A 21,190-nucleotide genomic window follows, 5' to 3' on the forward strand; every position below is an offset into this window, starting at 1 on the left:
TGAGTAGTCACTACTTAGTCTTATATTGTTTCCTTTGTATGTGGTGAATTGCTTTTCTCTTGCTGCTTTCAGATATTGCTCCTTTTCTTCAGCATTTGATAGTCTGATCAGAATATGTCTTGGAGTGGGTTTATTTGTATTTATTCTATTTGGAGTTCACTGGGCATTTATGTTTTGTGTATTTATATTGTGTAGAAGGTTGGGAAGTTTTCCCCAACAATTTCTTTGAATACTCTTTCCAGACCTTTACCCTTCTTTTCCTCTTCTGGGACACCAATGAGTCTTAAATTTGGACGTTTTATTTTGTCTATCATATCCCTGAGATCCATTATGATTTTTTCAATTTTTTCCCCATTCTTTCTTTTGTTCTTTCATTTTCTGTTCTGTGGTCCTCAAGGAGGCTGAGTTGTTGTTCACCTTCCTCTAATCTTGCATTATGAGTATCCAGAGTCTTTTTAATTTGGCCAACAGTTTCTTTTATTTCCATAAGATCTTCTATTTTTTATTTACTCTTGCAATTTCTTCTTTATGCTCTTCTAGGGTCTTCTTTATGTCCTTTATATCCTGTGCCATGCTCTTCTTCATGTCCTTTATATCCTGAGCCATGCTCTTGTTGGCTGTCTGTAATTCTTTGATTGATTGTGCCAAGTACTGTGTGTCTTCTGATCTTTTGATTTGGGTGTTTTGGTTTGGGTTCTCCATATTGTCTGGTTTTAACATGTTTTAGGTTTTCTGTTGTTTTTGGCCTCTTGGCATTTGCTTTACTTGATCCCTAATTTGACAGAACTGCAGCTTGGTGGTGTACACTTTCTCTAACTAACCAGCAGGTAGCATCTGTGAGTCACCTATTCCCCTCAAGTCAGTTATCCCCACTTTGTCTTTGTGGTGTGTGGGGGTCTGATTCTTGCGGGGTCCAATTGGTGCACCAAGTTTGGGTGTGTTGCTGGTGCTGTCTGCCCTGAATGTGGGGCATGAGTCTGTGTGGTTAGGCAGGCAAGGCAGCTTTGATGATCAAACCTCCCAGGTGTTCCTGGAGATTTAAGGCTGTTGCAGGAGCCTAAGCCTTCATTTCAGTCTTTTCACTGATTGTCTCTGCCGCTGACCCACAAGTCCTTGGTATTTGAGTAGGGTCCCTGGGATTTCTGAGTGGTTCCCCCTTCCCAGCTGTGCTCTTCCAGGACCTCTGCTGAGGGAGGGCTGTGCCATGTCACTAGTGCATGCTGGCCCACCAGGGAAGCCCTGGGTTGCTGGGCCATGTAGGGGTGCTCCCAGCCCACTTCAAAGATGGTTGAATGGGATGCATTAACTTCCCCCTTTTTGCACAGCTCCGCCCTCCCAGCTCTGGGACAATCAGCCATGGGTGTATTAAAGGCCACTGTCCACAGCCAATATTGTGGCTTGTGTGTAGTGCTGTGGGAAAGATTCCCCATCACACTGGGTTTCTTGGCACGGCTCTGGGCTGTGGGTCTGGCCCCGGGCAGGAGCATCCCCTGCCCGCTGGGGAGATGGCTGCAAGGAATGCAGTTTTTTTTCTCCTTTGGCTCCCCTCTGCTCCTCTGGTCTTGAGACAATCAGCAGCAGGTGTGGGAAGGGGTATCCTCCATGCCAGACACTGAGGTGTTAGCCCAGCCCGCTCCTGCCATGCTTCACTGTGCGGCTGTCCCTGTCATATCTGCAGCCACTCCTGGGCTTTTTTTTTTTTAAAGAACTAGTCCATCTCCAAATGCCAGCCCACTGTTTCCCCACACCACAGCATGGCTGTGGGACTTTCAGCTGGTTCACTCACTCATTTCAGAATGCAGGCTCCTGGTTTCACCAAATGCACTTTCCCTGTGGATTTAGCAGACCTTGTCCAGCTGGTGCATCACTGGAAGTGGTGTTCTGGGTCACTTTCTGGTTTTTATCTAGTATTTTTCATGGAGGTGTTTTTTTGCCCTGTCTCACCTAGCCACCATCTTAGGTTCTCCCCATAACTGCTGAGTTTTAGCTGTGAATTTCAGGTTTCACACAGATATACAAAGTTCCAGGGACTAATCAGGTTATACACAAAGCGATCAGCATCTAGGAATCTGGAGATAGCCATTACAATTCAGGAAAAGATGTGACTGCTGTAAGAGCTTACAATCTAGGGACCATTACAGTAAATGTTCCCTTGATAAGCTGTGCTCTAAAGTTCAATTGTGAGTTTACATATTGTAGTTAGTCCATATTGGTGAGGCATTATAGTGTTTGCCTTTGTTTCTGGCATAGTTCACTCAAAATGCTGTACACAAGATCCATTCACCTCACTGGGTGTGTCACAGCTTCACTCCTTTTTGAAGTTGCTCAATATTCCATTGTATGCACACACAACAGTTCACCATTCTGTTCCTCAGTTGATGTACCCTTGAGCCATGTCCACCCATTACAAATCATGCATACTGTCTCCATAAACACCAGTGTGCAAATGTCCATTCATGTCCCTGCTCTCAGATCCTCCAAGTATATGCCCCCTATGAGATTGCAGGAACTTATGGCACCCAGATACTTAGCTTCATGTGGAACCACCCCACTGTCCTCCAGAAAGGCTATACCATTCTGCCTCCTAACCAACAGCAAATATGTACATCACTCTCTCCATGTTTTCTCCAGCACATTTATCCCTGTTTATATTTTCCATAAAATTTTATAGAGCTGTATTCACATACCATATAATTATCCACAGTGTACAATCAGTTGTTCATGGTATCATCAAATGGTTGTGCATTTATCACCACAGCCAGCAGTTGAACATATTGATCACTGCAAAAAAAAGGTTTTTTAATGAATAATTAAAAAGATAATAAAAAGAAAAATAAAATATCGTGCAATACAACAGTAGGTTCAGACAACACAACCAATACCAAGAATCCCATATCCCTCCCTTATATCCCCCTCTCATACACATTTAGCCTTGGTATATTGCCTTTGTTACATTTAATGGAAGCATATTACAATGTTACAGTTCACCATAGACCCCAGTTTGCTTTGACTATATTTTTGCCCAATACCATTCCCTTTCCAACACTCTGCATGGTTGACATTAATTTTTTCTCCCACATGCAAGAACAGTTTTATATTTGTACATTTAGTCACAATCATTTACTCCAGTTTTTGTGAAATTAAACATTCCCAGTCTTTATCTTTTATCTTTACCTCAGATGTCATTCATGCCCCAAGCCCACCTCTTTCAGCTTTACTCATGGACATCTTTGTACTTACAATATTGTGCTACCATCACACAGTATTATGCTATTTCTGGTTCTATACAAGCAATTCTGCTGAACATTCTGTAGTCCTCAAGCATCAAATGCCTGATCTCTACCCTCTTTCTATCTCTTGGTTGCCTGTTATTAGCTTTTAATGCTCAAAATTTGCTCAATGTTAGTTCAATTAGTGACATCATACAGTATTTGTCCCTTTGTTTCTGACTAACTTCACTCAACATAATGTCCTCAAGTTTCATCCACATTATTATATGTTCCATTTCTTTGTTCTGTCTTACAGCTGCATAATATCCCATTATGTGTATGTACCACAATTTGTTTATCCACTTATCCATTAATGGACATTTGGGCTGTTTCCATCTCTTGGCTATTGTGAATAATGCCATGATAAACATCTGTTTACAAATGTCTATTTGCACTTGTCCTTCTAAATAAATTTGGTTATTGGTTTTTCTATTTCTGCAAAGTAAGTTGTTGGGATTTTAATTGCTACAAATCAGTTTAGGTAGATTTGATGTCTTAATTATATTTAGTCTTCCAATCCACGAATATGGTATATTCTTCCATTTTTTAGGACCTGTTCAATTTCTTTTAGCAGTTTCTTGTAGTTTTCTTTGTATAGGTCTTTTGTGGTCTTCATTAAGTTTATTCCTAAATATTTGATTTTTGGTTGCTATTGTAAATGGGTTTTTTATTGATTTCTTCCTCTTATTGCACATTACTTGTGTGTAAGAACACTACAGATTTTTCTATGGTCATCTTGTAGCCTGCCATTTTGCTGTATTCATTGATTAGTTCTAATACAATTAGAATTTTCTGGATTTTTTACATATAGAAAAATGTCATCTGCGAAGAGTGAAAGTTTTACTTCTTCCTCTCCAATTTAGATGCCTTTTATTTCTTTTTCTTGCCTAAATGCTGTAGCTAGATTTTCCAGGACAATGTTGAATAACAATGATGACATTGGGCATCCCTGTCTTGTTCCTGATCTTAGAGGGAAAATTTTCAGTCTCTCCCCATTGAGTATGTCAGCTGTGTGTTTGTTATGTATTGTTTTTATCATATTGAGAAAATTCCCTTCTATTCCTATTCTTTGAATTGTTTTCATCAAGATAGGATAATTAATTTTGTCAAATGCCTTTTCTGCATTGATTGAGATGATCAAGTGGTTCTTCTGCTTTGATTTTTTGATGTGGTGTATTACATTAATTGATTTTCTTGTGTTGAACCAGCCTTGCATGCCTGGAATAAATCCCACCTTGTCATGGTGTGTAATTCTGTTAATGTGCTGCTGGATTTGATTTGCGAGTATTCTGTTGAGGTTTATTACATCTATATTCATTAAAGTGATTGGTCTGTAATTTTCTTTTTTGTAGTATCTTTGTCTGATTTTGGTATTATGGTGATGTTGGCTTCATAGAATGAGTTGGGTAGCTTTCCCTCCTCTTCAATTTTTTGAAGAGTTTGGGGAGGATTTGTACTAATTCATTCTGGAATGCTTGGTAGAATTCACATGTGAAGCCATCTGGTCCTGGGCTTTTCTTTTTTGGGGGCTTTTTATGATGACTCAGTCTCTTTACTTGTGATTGGTTTGTTGAAGTCTTCTATTCTTCTCAAGTCAATGTTGGTTGTTTATGCTTTTCTAGGAAGTTGTCCATTTCATCTAAGTAGTTTAGTTTATTAGTATATAGATGCTCATAGTATTTTCTCATTATGTCTTTATTTCTGCAGGGTCAGCAGTTATCTTTCCCACTTTTGATTGAATTTATTTGCATCCTCTCTCTCTCTCTCTCTCTCTCTCTCTCTCTTTGTTAGCCTACATAGGGGTCCATCAATTTTGCATATTTTCTCAAAGAACCAACTTCTGGTTTTGTTGATTCTCTCTATTGTTTTCCTGTTCTCAATTTTATCTATTTCTTCTCTAATCATTGTTATTTCTTTACTTCTGTTCACTTTGGGGTTAGTTTGCTCTTCTTTCTCTAGTTCCTCCAGGTGAACAGTTAATTCCTCAATTTTTGCTCTCTCTTCTCTTTTAATATAGGCATTTCGGGTGATGAATTTTCCTCTCAGTCCTGCCTTTGTTGTATCCCATAAGTTTTGATGTGTTTCCATTGTCATTTGCCTCAAGGTATTTACTAATTTCTTCCTTTTCCCACTTGTTTTCTAACAGTGTGTTGCTTAGCCTCCATGTATTTGTGAATTTTACAATCTTCTCCCTGTTATTTATTTCCAACTTCATTCCATTATGATCTGAGAAAGTGTTTTTCTGTAATATCAATAGTTTTAAATTTGTTGAGACTTTCTTTGTGAACCAACATGTGGTCTATCTTAGAGAACATTCCAGGAGCACTTGAGAAAAATGTGTATCCTCCTGTTGTGGGGTGTAGTAGTCTATAAATGTCCATCAAGTCTAATTCATTTATCACACAATTCAACATCTCTCTTTCATTATTGATCCTCTGTCTAGATGTTCTATCCATTGATGAGAGTGGTATATTGAAGTCTTCAAATCTTATTGTAGAGGTAGGTATTTCTCCTTTCAGTGTTCTCAGTGTTTGCCTCATGAATTTTGGGGCACTCTGGCTTGGTGCATAAATATTTATGATTGTTTTGTTTTATTGATGAATTGACCCTTTTATTAATATATAGTGTCCTTCATCTCTTTTAATTGTTTTACTTTTGAAGTCTAATTTGTCTGATATTAATATAGCTACTCCTGCATTTTTCTTATTGCTGATTGCATGGAATATCTTTTTCCAACCTTTCACTTTCAGCCTATTTTTGTCCTTGTGTCTAAAGTGAGTTTGTACACAGCATATAGATGGGTTCTGTTTTTTAATCCATTCTGTCATTCTGTGTCTTTTTGTTAGGGAGTTTAATCCATTAACTTTAGTGTTATTACTGTAAGGGCAGTAATTTCTTCTACCATTTTGTCTTTTGGATTTTATATTTCATGTCTTATTTTTTCCTCTCTCTCCTTTTACCCTTCCTGATAATCTTCATTTCTGCACTCTTCGCTAAACCTCTCTCTCCTGTCTTTTCCTATCAGCCTGTAGCAAACCCTTTAGTGTTTCTTATAGCACCCATCTCTTACTCACAAACTCTCTCAGTGTCTGTTTGTCTGAAAATATTTCAATCTCTCCCTTATTTTTGAAGGACAGTTTTGCCAGATATAGAATTCTTGGTTGGCAGTTCTTCTCTTTCAGTATCTTAAGTATATCATACCACTGTCTTCTCATCTCCATGGTTTCTGTGGAGAAATCTGTACATAGTCTTATTGAGCTTCCCTTGTATGTGATGGATTGCTTTTCTGTTGCTGCTTTCAGAATTCTCTCTTTGTCTTTGACATTGGATAATCTGATAGTAAGTGTCTTGTATTAAGACTACTGAGATCTAGTCTCTTTCAGGTATGTTGTACTTCTTGAATCTTTAATTTTCTGTCATTCATAAGAGTTGGGAAATTTTCAGTGAATATTACTTCTATTTTTCTTTCTGCCCCCTTTCCCCTCTTTTCTCCCTCTGGGTCTCCTATAACATGTATATTCATGTGCTTCATGTTGCCACTCATCTCTCTAAGACCCTACTTTTATTTTTCAATTCTTTTCACCATTGGTTCTTTTGTTTGTATGAATTCAAATGTCTGGTCTTCTAATTCACTGATCCTTCCCTCTGCCTGTTCAAATCTACTGTTGTATTCCTCCATTGTCTTTTTCATCTCCTCCATTATGCCATTCATTCCCATATGTTCTGCCATTTGTTTTTTCAAGTTTATGAATTCCTCTTTATGGTCATCCAGTGTCTTCCTTATATCCATCATCTCTTTTGCTATATAATCCCTCAGTTCATTGACTTGATTTTTGAATTGATTTAGGAGATTTGTTTGAACATCTTTAATTAGTTCTTCCTTCAGTTCATTAAATTGATTTAGCATTAGTTGCCTCAACTCCTGTATCTTGTTTGAACTATGAGTTTGTTCCTTTGGCTGATCCATATTTTCATGCTTCCTAGAATGGCTCATTATCTTAAGCTGTCTAGGCATCTGACTTTCTTGATTAGTTTATTCTGTAGTTCCTTTTCTTTCTTTATTTTAAAATTCAATTTTGTTTAGATATATTCACATACCATACAATCATCCAAATTGTACTATCAGTTTGTCATAGTACCATCATATAGTTGTGCATTCACCACCCCAATCTATTTTTGAACATTTCCCTTGTACCAGTAAAAGTGAAAATAAGAATAAAAAATAAATATAAGAAAGAACACCCAAGTCATCCCCCCACCCTGTTTTTCATTTAGTTTTTTGTCCCCATTGTTCTACTCATCCATGCATACACTGGATAAAGGGAGTGTGATCCACAGGGCTTTCACAATCACACTGTCACCCCTTGTAAGCTACATTGCTATACAATCTTCTTCAAGAGTCAAAACTACTGGGCTGCACTTTGATAGCTTCTGGTATTTACTTCTAGTTCTTCCAATACACTAATCATTTTCACTCTTTTACCTATGGTTTTCTTGTTGTTTGGCTTTGTTCTCTAACCTTTGTTGTTCAGTTCAGCTTATTCTAGGCCTCTAACTTATCTTCTATTTAGTTGATCAGTTTTTCACCTCTTCTTTTTCTGTTTACTGCTCTGCCTCCATGTAGTCTTTTTGTGTGAGTGTTTCCTCAGATATGGTCAACCCCAGTCAGGTTTTCCCAGTCCAGAGAAGCCCATGTCTCAGGAGGATGGTATGGAATCTCCTTGAGAATGAGACTCTCCTGTGAGGCCTTTAGATTCTGTGCTTTTCCTATCCTGTCCAGCATGTGTTGCTTGCCAGCCCACAGCTCTCCCTCCACTCTAAGGAGGTATGAAGCCTTTAGTTTTCCTGGCCACCCTGATCCTGTTGGGGGTTGTGGATGGCTGAAGTTGCTTTCTGAATTCCAGCCCCTGGGGTCTGACTTCCCAGAAGGAGGGCTGCCACTGAAGCTGGACCATGACCCACTTCTCTTGGGGAAATTATGGATTTTAGTGAATTGTCTCCCCCACTAGACTTATGGCTTTGTCTCTCAGAGCTATCTTAACTCTACTCTTGCCTAGGCCCAAATTGCAAGTCTTTGAGGCTTTCTGTAATGGCTACTTAGAATAGTTATTTTTCTAAAGAAAGAGAAATATAAAAAAAGAAAAAAGAAAAAGAAAGGCCCACTATAGACTATTTAAAAAAAGTGCTTTAATTCAGTCCTTGCAGTTCTGATGTGCTATTGAAATGCAAAAAGATAAGGGGTTGGAGAGCAATTCAGGAGTAAAAAAAAATAAAACTGGCTTTTCATGGAAAGGCCCTGGCCCCCTGGGTTTGCATATGGGCCTGATTCTGTTTGAGCCAGCCCTTCTCCATATTATGTTCACCTCCAACTCCAAAAGTCTGTTTTTGTTTTTGTTTCTTGCTGTAGTTGCTGGCCTTATCTCCTCTCTGCTGGGCTGACTGATCCCAGATTCTCCAGTGTCTGGTCTCAGTTTATCTATGGTTGGAGTTTTTCTTCAGCAGTCTGAGTTTGTTAATCAGTTCTGCAACTGCAGCTCTCCCTTCTGGTTACCAGCACTGATGGCCCCTCCTCCCTTGAGGAACCAGCCACAAAACAGTCTGTTCTGCCTTGCAGGGAGGGGGATGGGCCCCCTGGCCACCAGAATGTACAGTTTTCACTGATCTCAGCTGCTCCACATGCTGGGGGCTGTTGTATAATGTGTGTCCAAACTCAGGTTCCCCTGAGGTGTCTGGTCTACACAGTTCTTGGCTATCTTCCAGCTGTCCCAGAGGAGTCTATAGTTGACTACTTTTTGATAATGCCCCCAAATCCACTGAACAGGGACATAACAGTATTTTCAGCAAATGAGGCTGGGAGTATTGAATATCTATATCCAAAAGAATGAAAGAGGACCCCTACCTAACAACCTGTACAAAAATTAACTCAAGGTGAATCAAAGACCTCAATATAAGAGAGTGTTCCATAAAACTCCTAAAAGATAATGTAGGGAAACATCTTCAAGACCCAGTTTTAGGAGGTCCCTTCTTAGACCTTACCCCCAAAGCACAAGCAATGAAAGAAAAAATAGATACATATGAACTCCTCAAAATTAAAAGCTTCTGTACCTCAAAGGAATTTGTCAAAAAAGTGAAGAGGCAGCCAACTCAATGAGAGAAAATATTTGGAAGCCACTTATATGATAAGAGACTGGCATCTTGCATATATAAAGAAATCCTGCAACTCAACAGAAATATACAATCAGCTCAATTATAAAATGCACAAAAGATATGAAAAGAGATTTCTCTGAAGAGGAAATACAAATGACTAAAACACAGGAAAAAATGTTTATCTTACCTAGCTGTTTGGGAAGTGCAAATCAAGACCACAATGGGATATCATCTCACACCAATAAGAATGACTTCCATTAAACAAACAGGAAACTACAAATTCTGGAGAGGATGTGGATAAATTGGAACTCTTATTCATGGCTGATGGAGCTGTGTAATGGTACCCCCTCTCTGTAAGACAGTTTGGTGGTTCCTCAGAAAACTAGACATCAAGTTACCCTGTGATCCAGAAATTTAACTGATCAGTATATACTCAGAATTTCTGAAAGCAGTGACATGAATGGATATTTGCACACCAATGTTCACAGTGGCATTGTTTACAATTGCCAAGAGATGGAAACAGTCCAAATGTCCTCCAACAGGTGAGTTGATAAACAAAACGTGTTATATATGCACAATGGAATACTATGAAGCAGTTAGAAGAAATGAAGTCATGAATCATATGACAAAATGAAGAACCTTGCAGACATGCTGAGTGAAATAAGCCAGACACAAAAGGAGAGATATTGTATGTTGCCACTAACATGAACTCTGTGAAAAAATGTAAAATAATTGTCTTATTATGTAGAATATAGGGGACCTAGAGATAGAAGCTAGTGAAGGGTGAACAATAATATAATATGTACAGAAATGATAATGAGGCTGATCTTAATGGTATGGGAATGGTTAGGTGTGACTATGGCTTGTGATTGGGTTTATAAATATCAGTGATGCATTGAAGGTGAACATGTTTGAAAATGGTTGTTTAAAGGCATGTAACCCACAGAGTAGCACTACAAACTTAAATAAGTGTCAGCATGATATACTTATAAGATTTGATGCCTGTGCAGAGTTACACATTAAAGACTATATTTAACAGGAATATCTTACCAAAACTACAGTAATACTAGAGATGAATAATTAGCAGCTGGTAAGAGCTCTTGACTTGAGGCTTGCTCTTGTGAAATTTAGGGTTGTAAATAGGAGGCTGAACCCTCCTATAATTATGCCGGCAGCACCTCCAGGGGACCTCTTTTGTTGCTCAGATGTGGCCCTTCTCTCTCTAAACCCAACTCAGCAAATAACTTCATTAACCTTCCCCCCATGAGGTACATAATTCCCAGGGGAATGAGTCTTCTCTGGTGACATGGGACATGATTCCCAGGAATGAACCTGACCCTGGCAGTGAGTGATTGAAAATACCTACTTGACCAAGATGGGGAAACAGAAAGGTAACAAGCTGAGGTCACAGTGGCTGAGAAATCCCCAATAGAGTCTAGAGGCTGTCCTGGAGGCTTCTCTTTTGCAAGCTCCCGCTAGACATCCCAAATGGCCACAGTATGCCATGCCTTACTAAAGTAGCCCCCAAATACCTAGGTACCCACCTGAGATTCTATAAAAGATTCACTCACTAAGTTTTATCTTTCAGAAACTTAACTCCGCCAGAATGTTCCTATACCAGACAAGTCCTAAAACCCAGAGGCAACAGCCTCTTTAAGATCAACAATCAGAAGTCACCCTCTTCCACATACTGTCAACATCCCCTTTCAATGTGAACAACTTAGTTTGCTCACTGCCTAGACATCCCTGAAGATGGAGAAAGAGATTAAGTGAGAGGAAGGGGTAACAACAAACAAGATAACAAAGGTCTATGAATACTGAAAGTTTGTATAATTATACATATATAATTATATATATCATGCTGTAGTGTTGGAATGGCTGGAAGGAGGTAAGTGACATGGAACTGTAGCCTGTAGCATCCTTTGGGATTTGCCCTATAGCTTCTTGTTGAATTGTACCTTGAAGGTATTCACCTTTCTGTATATACCTTCTATTGCATAATGGGGAAGGGACTGAGACTGTGGAACTATAATCCATAACAATTTTTGAAATTACCCATATAAATTCTTGTTGAACTGTACATTGAGAGTTGACTCCTTTCTTTATGTTTGTTATATTTTACCACAATCAAAATGGCTGAAGTTGTGGAACTGTGACCCATGACATTCTTTGAAATTTGCTAACTACTTGTGAAATCATACTTTGAAATTATCACTATTATGTATATGTTAAAGTTCACAATAAAAATAGTACATTGTTTAATTTCCACATTGCCACTTTGAATCTAGTTTGTACCCCATAAAAATCCATGATATTTAATTCAATCTTGTGGGTGTAGACCTATTGTGGGTGGGATATTTTGATTAATTTGTTTCCATGGAGGTGTGACCCACACAACTGTGGGTGCAATCTTTGATTAGATTATTTCCATGAGGATGTAACCCTACTCATTCATGGTGAGTCTTGATTAGTTTACTGAAGTTATTTCAGAGAGCTCACAGAGAGAAAGAGCTCAGAGAAGCTGAGAGAGACATTTTAGAGAGAAGCTAAGATATGTAATCCAGAGTTTGCCCCCAGGTGAAGTTAAGAGCTGACACAGACCTAGATGCTTGGAGATGCAGACAGAAAGATGATTAAAGATGCTGAGCTATGAGATGAAGTCCAGAGTTTTCCCTGGAGAAGCTAAGAGAGGATCCCCAGATACTTAGAGTGAAACACCCTTAGAGAACAAGAAAGGTTGCACAGGAGCTGAGAGAGGAAAGCTAAGAGAGACAGAAGCCCAGAGAAATTTTGGAGAAAGCCATTTTGAAACCAGAACCCAGGAGTGAAGTACCAGCAGATGCCAGCCACATGACTTCCCAGCTGACAGAGGTGTTGCAGATGCCATCAGCCTTTCTCCAGTGAAGGTATCTTCTTGTTGATGCCTTAATTTGGATACTTTTTTGGCCTTAGAACTGTAAATTTGTAACTTAATAAATACCCTTTATAAAAGCTAATCCATTTCTGGTATTTCGCATAATGGCAGTTTTAGCAAACTAGGACACCACGTATTTGTGAATTTCCCTTTCTTCCTCTGTTATTGACTCCCAAGTTCATTCTATTTTGGTAAGAGAAGGTACACTGTATGATTTAAACATTTTTTAATTTCTTGAGACTTGTTTTGTGACCTCATTTATGGTCTATCCTCAGGAATGATTCTTGCGCACTCCAGAAGAATGTGTATTCTACTGTTGAGTGAGTTGTCCTAGATATGTCTGTTAGATCTTTTTAGTTTAGAGTATTGTTCAAGTCTACTATTTCCTTATTGATCTCTCTAGATTTTCTATCCATTATTGAAAGTGGTGTTATTGAAGATTCCTCTGATTAAGGTAGAACCACCTATTTCTCCCTTCATTTATGTTGGTATTTGCTTCATACATTTTGGGGCTCTGCTGTTAGGTGCATGTTCCAGTTTGCTAAAGCTGCCAGAATGCAATATACCAGAAATGGATTGGCTTTTACAATGAGGGTTTATTAGGTCAGAAATTTACAGTTTTAAGGCCATGAAAATGTCCAAATTAAGGCATCAAGAGGTAAATTCCTTCTTGGAGGAAAGACTGATGGCATCTAGGGTTCCTCTGTCACATGGGAAGGCACATGGTGACATTTGGTAGTCCTTCTTCTCCTGGGTTCTGGTTTCAACATGGCTTTCTCCAAAATATCCCTCAGCTTTGCCAAGCATCTGGGTCTGTGTCAGCTCTGCACTCTCTCTCCCTGAGCTCTCTTAAGGACTCCAGTAAACTAATTAAGACCCACCTTGAATGGGCAGGTTCATATCTCCATGGAAATAATCAAGTCAAAAGGTCTCACCCACAACTGGGTGGGTCACATCCCCATGGAAACAACCTAATCAAAAGATCCCACCCACAATATGTCTGCCTACACAAAAGTGAATTAAAAGAACACAGTCTTCTATGGGGTACATACCAGATTCAAACCAGTGCCATGTATATTTATAATTATTGTGTATTGTTAAATTGACCCCTTTATCCATATATAGTCACCATCTTTGCCCCTTATAAACATTTTTTATTTAAAGTCTATATTATCTGATATTAGTATAGCTACCCCAGCTTTCTTTTGGTTACTACTTTCTTTGTGTATTTTTTCCTTCCTTTCACTTTCAACCTACTTCTGTCTTTGAATGTAAAGTGAGTCTCTTAAACAGAATATATTTGGGTCAAGCTTTTGTATCCATTCTTCCAATCTCTGCATTTTGACTGGAGAGTTTAATCCATTTAAATTTTAAGTCATTGCTTATAAAATTCCTATGCCATTTTGCAACTCCATCTTTGTAAATCTTATATCATTTTTTGACCCTCATTTCTTTTGTTAATGCCTCCTCTCATATTTATTTGATTTTTTTGTATATATCATTTTGACTCATGTCTCATTTTAATCTTGATATATTTTTCATACATTTTCCTTATGGTTTCCATGGTGTTAAAATTTGACAGTCTAAATACCTAAATATATTACAGTCATATTAAATTTGTTCAATACCAATTTAACTTCAATAGCATACAAATACATTGTTCTCATACTCCTCCATCCCCTGACCTCTTTTGTACTTGTTACATATTATATCCTTGTAAATTGTATATCCAAAACCATAGATATATTATTCCATGCTATGCATTGCTTTTTTGTAACTGTGGGGCGTAAGAAGTTGATTTACTTACCTGAAAATACAATACAATAGTACTGGCATTTATAATTACCCAAATCATTACTTTTTTGGAGTTTTTTATTTCTATTCACTTGAAAACCCCTGTCTGGTGTCCTTTCCTTTCTGTCTGAAGAAATCCCTTTAGCATTGCTTGTAGCTCTGGTCTGGTGGTGATGAACACCCTCAGCTTTTGCTTATCTGGGAATATCTTAATGTCTCCCTCATTTTTGAAAGAAAGTCTCATGGGATATAAAACTCCTGGTTGGCAATCATTTTCTTTCAGCACTTTAAGCATGTCAAGATACTGCTTTCTTGCCTTCGTGGTTTCTGATGAGAAATTTGTTCTTAATCTAATTGGGACTCATTTGTACATAACACATTGTTTTTCTCTTGCAGCTTTCAGAACTCTCTCCCTGTCCTTTGAATTTGACAGTTTGACCAGTTTGTGACAGGGGCATATTTTCTTCATTTTTATCCTATTTTACATTCCCTGGGCTTCCTGGATTGCACATTTATGTCTTTTGCTAAGTTTAGGAAGTTTTCTGTCATTATTTGTTTGAATTTTCCTTATGCCACTTTCTCTCTTCTCCTCTGGGACTCTTATAATGTGTATATTGGTATGCTTGATCATGTCTCAGAGGTGTCTTAGATGATTTTCACATTTTATAATTCTTTTTTCTTTCTGCCCTTCAGCCTAACTCATTTCAATTGTCTTGTCTTCGAGTTCACTGATTTTCCCTTGCTATCTCCATTGGCTGTTGAAACCTTCCTGGGTATTTTCATTTCAGTTTTTGTGGCCTCAACTCCAGTTGTTCAGTTTGGTTCCTGTTTAAAATTTCTGTCTCTTCATTGAAACTCTCATTTTGTTCATTGGTTGTTTTCCTGATATCATTTAGTTCTTTGTATTTTCCTTCATCTCCATGAGCATACTGTCTGTTTTCCTGATTTCTTTGTATTTTATTTCATGTGTTTCAGTTTGTTAAGCTGCTGGAATGCAATATACCAGAAATGGAATGGCCTTTAGAATGGGGGTTTATTAGCTTACAAATTTACAGTTCTAAGACCATGAAAATGTCCCAATTAATGCACCAATAGGACGATACCTTCTCTGAAGGAAAGGCCAATGGCATCTGGTGTTCCTATATCACATGGGAAGGCACATGGCTGGAATCTGCTGGTCCTCTGCTGGGTTTTGTTTCTGGTTTCTGTGACTTTTTCCAAAATGCCTATGGACTTCTGTCTTAGCTTCTTGCTTAGCTTCTCCCAGGGGCAAACTCTGGATTACATATCTTAGCTTATCTTGGCTCTGACCTCACTCCAAAAATGTCTATGCCTTAAAGGATTCCTGCAGGTGGATGAAGACCCATCTTGAATGGATGGTGTCACATCTCCACAGAAACAATCTAATCAAAAGGTCCCACCCACAATAGGTCTGCCCCCCAAGATTGTATTAAAAGAATATAGTGTTTTCTGAGGTACATAACAGATCCAAACCAGTACAATCTCCTTACACACGTTAAAGATCATTGTTTTAAAATCTTTGTCCAGTATGTCCACAGTCTGGTCTTCTTCATGTTGTTTTCTGGATTTCTGTCCTCTTCCTTTGGATGTACCATCATTTCCTGTTTATTTGCTTGTCTTTTACTCTTTTGTTGCACACTGTACATTTTAATATTTTAAAACATCAACACATATTTATTCCCTGAGATGTCTGTTTCTTGAGCTTGTAAACAGCTAGTGATATGACAGAGATTTTCTTGAGTGTCAGGAGCTAAGAAAACCAAGTAAATCTCAGCAAAAAATACCCCTCATCATCTTTGTAAATTGGTTCTGCATTAGCTCGTGCTCTTTGTCAGAGTTCAGCCTCCTATCAGGAAAGTCAGGAAAGTCCATGCAATGTGCAGGGTCCTCCCTGTCTTTAAAAAGTGTCTTTTCCTGGGCTTTGCTTGCTAGTGGCTTTAGAAGTTCCACTGTTTACAGGAGTTTGAATGCCCCTTTTACTTCCCAGGAAGAGATCTTCTCCCTCTCCCTGGTCTTCCCCTGCAGGACTTAAAGTAGGTAAGCCTACTTTAAGCCTAGGCCAACTCCCTCAATTGTTTCTTACACTGCTTTTGTTTTCTCAAGCTCTTTTTGCCTGGATGGCAAATTCTGGGAGGGCAGCAAGCTGGTGTGGAGTTTCCCAAGTCAGACTTTCCCAGCAGGAAAAAGACCAGGGACCCACAAAGAGAGTGTTGACTGGCTCCAAACTCCCCCTGGGGGGGATGACACAGGTGCCAGGAAGCATACCAGGAGTTTCTCCCATGGCTCCCCAAAGTGATGCTTTCTTGACTTTACCCCTGCACAGCCAATGTAGCCCTTCAACTGTCCACAGCTCTGAGGAAGCATACTGTCTTTAAGTCCCATCCTTGACCTTTCTCTGGGGCCATTTGGAACAATGGTCACCCTCATAGCTGGGCCCCTAGTGATCTGAATTAGCTAATGAAAAGCAGCAATCAGTGATCAGCCTGTCAACCCTCCTCCCCACACACACGCGCACACACACAGATCTTGGGGAAGTGGATTTTTATGTCTCTCTTGACACCAGCAAGCTATACCAGGGGCTGAATCCCACTGCTGCCTGCAGTCAAAGTGGGGGTTGGGCACTGGTAACCACTGCATGGAGAGAGCAACTTACTGGTATTTACTGTAATTTATCAGCCTCCTCCCACTCTTCCCTGGATGCTGTATAGTGTTCTACTAGATTCTGGAGCTTCAAAACTGTTGATCCAGATAGTTCCTTCCTGTTTAATAGTTGCTCTGGTGAGGCACTGATTCCTTGGGCTTCTTATTCTGCCATCTTCCCCAAATCTCCACATTTCTTTTTGAGGTGCTGAAAATGTTCTGACATTGACTGTGGTGATGGTTGCATATATCTGTGACTGTACTAAAAACCACTCAATTGTACACATTCACTGGGTGACTTTTGTGGTATGTGAGTTAAATCTGAATAAAATCATTAAAAAAAAAAGAAAGACAGGACAAGTATTCTTGTTCCTGTTTTACAAGTGAGGAAAGTGAGAATCAGAGTTTATGTGACTTGCTTAAGATTACTCCATTAGTAAGTAATACTGGCCAGATTAGAATCCAGATATTCTGGCTCCCAATGTAGTGCTTCTCTGCCACACAGTGTTGCTTACTGGATAGCAGAAGGCTTAGGAAATGAGGACTGAGGTTTTTTTTTTTTGAGTAATATTATATTTGATCTTTGTCTCAAACAAGGGAAGAATGGTGAAGGGGGTGAAAGAATAGGTACTTCTAAGTCTCAGGTCTGTTAATAATAAATGACCAACAGTTACTACTATGTCTCAGAGATTCTTTTCTTTATGTTTTTCCCCCAAAGATCTGTAAAATTAGAAGTGAAATAAAAATGACATACATATGGCAGATTCAGATAGAACTCCTTTTACAGTTTTCCTTTTTCTTCATCTTTGTCATTTATATTCTCTGAGGTAATGTCCCTTTTTATAACATAGAATTAAAAGCTTGCCCATGAATATTATATTTCAGTCATAACCAACTTGTTGTTGCTGTTTTAAGTACAAAGCTTCCATGGTAATATAAAAACCACTGTAAACATTTCTTTTATATTACTGTCAACATGCCAATAAAAAGATGAAAAGTATGAAACCTTAATATAGCATATAATCAACTCTCACCTATAAATGCATATCACAGAACAAAATTTCTTACATGCAGTTATATATATACATAAATATATGTATTCTTAAAACAATTTGTAACATGGATATTTAAATTTTTCAGCAGAAATCCATTATACTTAACTTTGAATCCAGTAATAGGCATATAGAAAAATAGATCTCTTTTCTTCTACTTTAGTTAAATTTTTAGTTGCTTCTCTTCATATACGGAGTGCCAGTTTTCTGGTTTCTTAAGGAAAGATTATGGGGAACTTCAATCACCAAGAAACCACCACTATTCTCTTTCAGGACCTGAGGCAGGGGGAAAAGAGTATTGGAGACAGACTGGCTTTTGACCAGGTTTCTTTTCCTCACTCTTCAAATTGACATTGCACAGAGCTTTTAGGGTCATGTGACTGTATATTGTTTGTTGTAGTAGTTGCATATTTTCTTCTGGAATAAATGGTCCTTTCCTGCCTAGTCACTCAGTATTACAAAGGAAGAGGCAGACAGTATATTTCATGCAACTCATGGGGCATCTCCAGGTCTCATCTTAATGGCATGCCTGGGAAGGGATATGTTGGGATGACTGAGAACTATTTGCTAATTTTAGATCTTAAGATTTAGTTCTTTTCCTTTATAAAGCTTTTATTTGAGGGGAGAAATACTTGATCTCAGACCCATTTTTAGAATGCAAAGACACAAGCATTCTCTGCCTTCCAGTGAATGGTCATAAAATCATTCATTACATGTACATGAATTTTTAACACTTAAAATATCTTTAGGATCTCTAATAATGTGGATGCATAAAAGATACATTTATAGGAACACTTGTTCAGTTTAATATTGTAAATTATTAATGGACATTCTTATTTTTGTTGTAAATGATTTGAGATAATATTAGTTTGGAAAACTCTCATTAGTTTGTACTAAAGAGGTGTTTAAACTATTCTTTATATTTATCTTCTCTTTTTTCTGGCAAAGACGACTTCTTCTTGGGTAAATAAGTCACACTGGACAAAGAATGCTTTCTAAATGTGGATAGTCTTCTCCTAAAGTTCCCCCCTGAAAAGAAATATAGGAGAGGGTCAAAGCAACAATTTGATGCAACCAGAGACAAAGTTATAACCACTGATTTTTGCATTCTAAGGACAGAATCACAAGGTTTAGTTTCATTGTGTAAAAAATGAAGGTGGATGGTGCGTTGAATGTGATATGGCATGAAGCTGATCAAAAAGGCGGCTGTCACAACTATGATCATTCCTATAGCCTTTTTACGACTTGACAGATTTTTCTTCATTGAATTTTTCAGTAAGGTCATAATGATCATTGTATAACAGACCGTTATAATAACAAAAGGGATGATAAAGCCAAAAAACAATGACACATAATGCAAAACCAAAACATAAATTTTAGCCTGATTGTTTTGTGGAGGCTCAAAGCACTTGGTATTGTTTTTCTTATCTTTGTAAGAATTGCTTATTAAAAAAAATGAAAAACTGGTTAAAATCACAAAAATCCAAATGCCAACACACACAAATTTGGCTTTTTTCTGCGTAATCAAATTAATGTTCTGGATTGGGAAAACAATTGCAACACACCGGAAAAAGCTCATGGCTGTCATAAAGAATATGCTACAGTAGAGATTGACATACAAGGCATATGTGCTAAGGTGGCACAAAAAGTCACCAAAGAGCCAAATGCCTTTATGGACATAGTAGACCACGCGGAGAGGCAGTGTGCACACACACAGTAGATCTGCTACTGCTAAATTAATCATGTATACTTGGAAGGCGGACTTTTCATGATATGTTTTCATGAGGACATAGAGCACAAATCGATTGCCAAAGAAGCCCACAGTGGAGATCATGGAGTACAAGGTGGGATACACTTGATTGCGGAAGTCATCAATAGTGTCATGGCATGTGCTATTATTGGCAGGAGATACCATCATGTTTCTGACACCATCCATGGTTCTGTAGAAATGTCTGCTTTGTGCCTACAATATAAAAAGTTCATTCTGTCAATTTTTACCAGATCATAAATTGCAGGAAGTCCTAATGTTTCATTTCATAGTGTCATTATGTATACTTTTTGAACAGGGCAGGAAACAAGGGTGGTGAAGCAGTGAGGAGGGATTCAGCCATACTAAACTTCCAGGAGAAGGATCAGGGCCTGTAGGCACTCTGGAAACTTTTTCTTTCCCACTCATGTTTGCCTCATGGACTTTCCCATAACCTTAATGATGTAGGTAAAAATAGCTCTGCCATATTTTATTAAGCCATACTACTCCAGTACTATTCTATAAATTTCCCTTTTAACTGAGTTTGCTTTTCAATTAGAATTTATATTTGGGAGTTGGAAGAGCATTTAATTCTCTTGGAGAATAAAATCTGTGGGAAAATGCTTGGTTCTCTCAAGAAGAGAGCTTCCTAGGCAACATCTGCTGTGTGCTGCTCATACTAGGGAAAATAACCTAATTTGTTATTAATAAAACTCCCTCCTCTAAGGGAAAGTCTTAATCCAGAACATTGCTGTCTCTGTTTAGAACCATGAAACACAATGGCTAGAGAAAACTTAGAAATCATCCAGTTATTTTAATGATGAGAAAAAAGTCTCAGAGAGGTGAAATACATCTCTAAAACTCTGCAGCACAATTTAAGGCTCTGAGGAAAGATGTAGCATAACTAGTTGAATATACCTACTGGGTGAGAATATTGTTGTAGTTGCTCACCCGTGTTCTCTTCCTAGACTCACACTCAAGGCAACATACAGTTGCTTATTTTATGGCAAGAGGTTGTTACTTGGTGTAGCATAATTCAGCTATGTCAATTAGGGCACTCAGTGAGTTCTGATAAGAGAGAGATACGGAAAAGATAGTGTAGAAGTAGTTGTTTCTTTAACATTCCTCCAGATTCTTCTCTTTTATTCTTTAAGATGGTGGAAGCAACTCACTAATGTATTATACGGTTGATAATCTTTAATTGAAGTCTGATTTGTTGCCCCTTTACCCAGTTCTTGCTCCCTGGTAAGAGAAAGGTTGGGGGTTTTAAGGAAGGAAGACTACTTGAGCATGTCAGCAGTGGATGGAACTGATTTTGACTCTGTATTAGAGATACAGGAACAGATATGGTAGTGGTTGCAGATGGGATATAACTTCCTAGATTTACTACTTCTAACAATTATATTTGTTGTTGAGGAACTTCCAACAATTATATTTGTTGTCAAGGATGTATAATTTATCCATCCATCCATTCCAGCTAATTATTCCTTTTTTCTTTTATTTTTCACTAAGAACTACTGGTTTAAGATAAATATTTGGAGAAGAAACTTCTAAGGGTGGATATCTAAGACCACAGAAGAAATGAGTCCTCCATTTCCAACCTCTG

At 38.2% G+C, this 21,190-nt stretch overlaps 1 protein-coding gene and 1 pseudogene across 1 annotated transcript in view; both read right to left on the reverse strand.

The window, feature by feature from the left end:
- The window catches only part of LOC119523109, a 153,821-nt pseudogene extending 135,777 nt beyond the window's left edge, over positions 1 to 18,044 (reverse strand).
- The window catches only part of CYSLTR1 (cysteinyl leukotriene receptor 1), a 52,490-nt gene continuing 48,730 nt past the window's right edge, over positions 17,431 to 21,190 (reverse strand). Inside the window, exon 2 of the mRNA XM_037821880.1 lies at positions 17,431 to 19,800. Coding sequence (XP_037677808.1) covers positions 18,748 to 19,773 — 1,026 coding nt within the window. The 5' untranslated portion in view covers positions 19,774 to 19,800 and the 3' untranslated portion in view covers positions 17,431 to 18,747. The remainder of the gene's footprint in view (positions 19,801 to 21,190) is intronic.

Source organism: Choloepus didactylus, chromosome X, assembly GCF_015220235.1.
Source record: "Choloepus didactylus isolate mChoDid1 chromosome X, mChoDid1.pri, whole genome shotgun sequence".
Taxonomy (NCBI): Eukaryota; Metazoa; Chordata; class Mammalia; order Pilosa; family Megalonychidae; genus Choloepus; species Choloepus didactylus.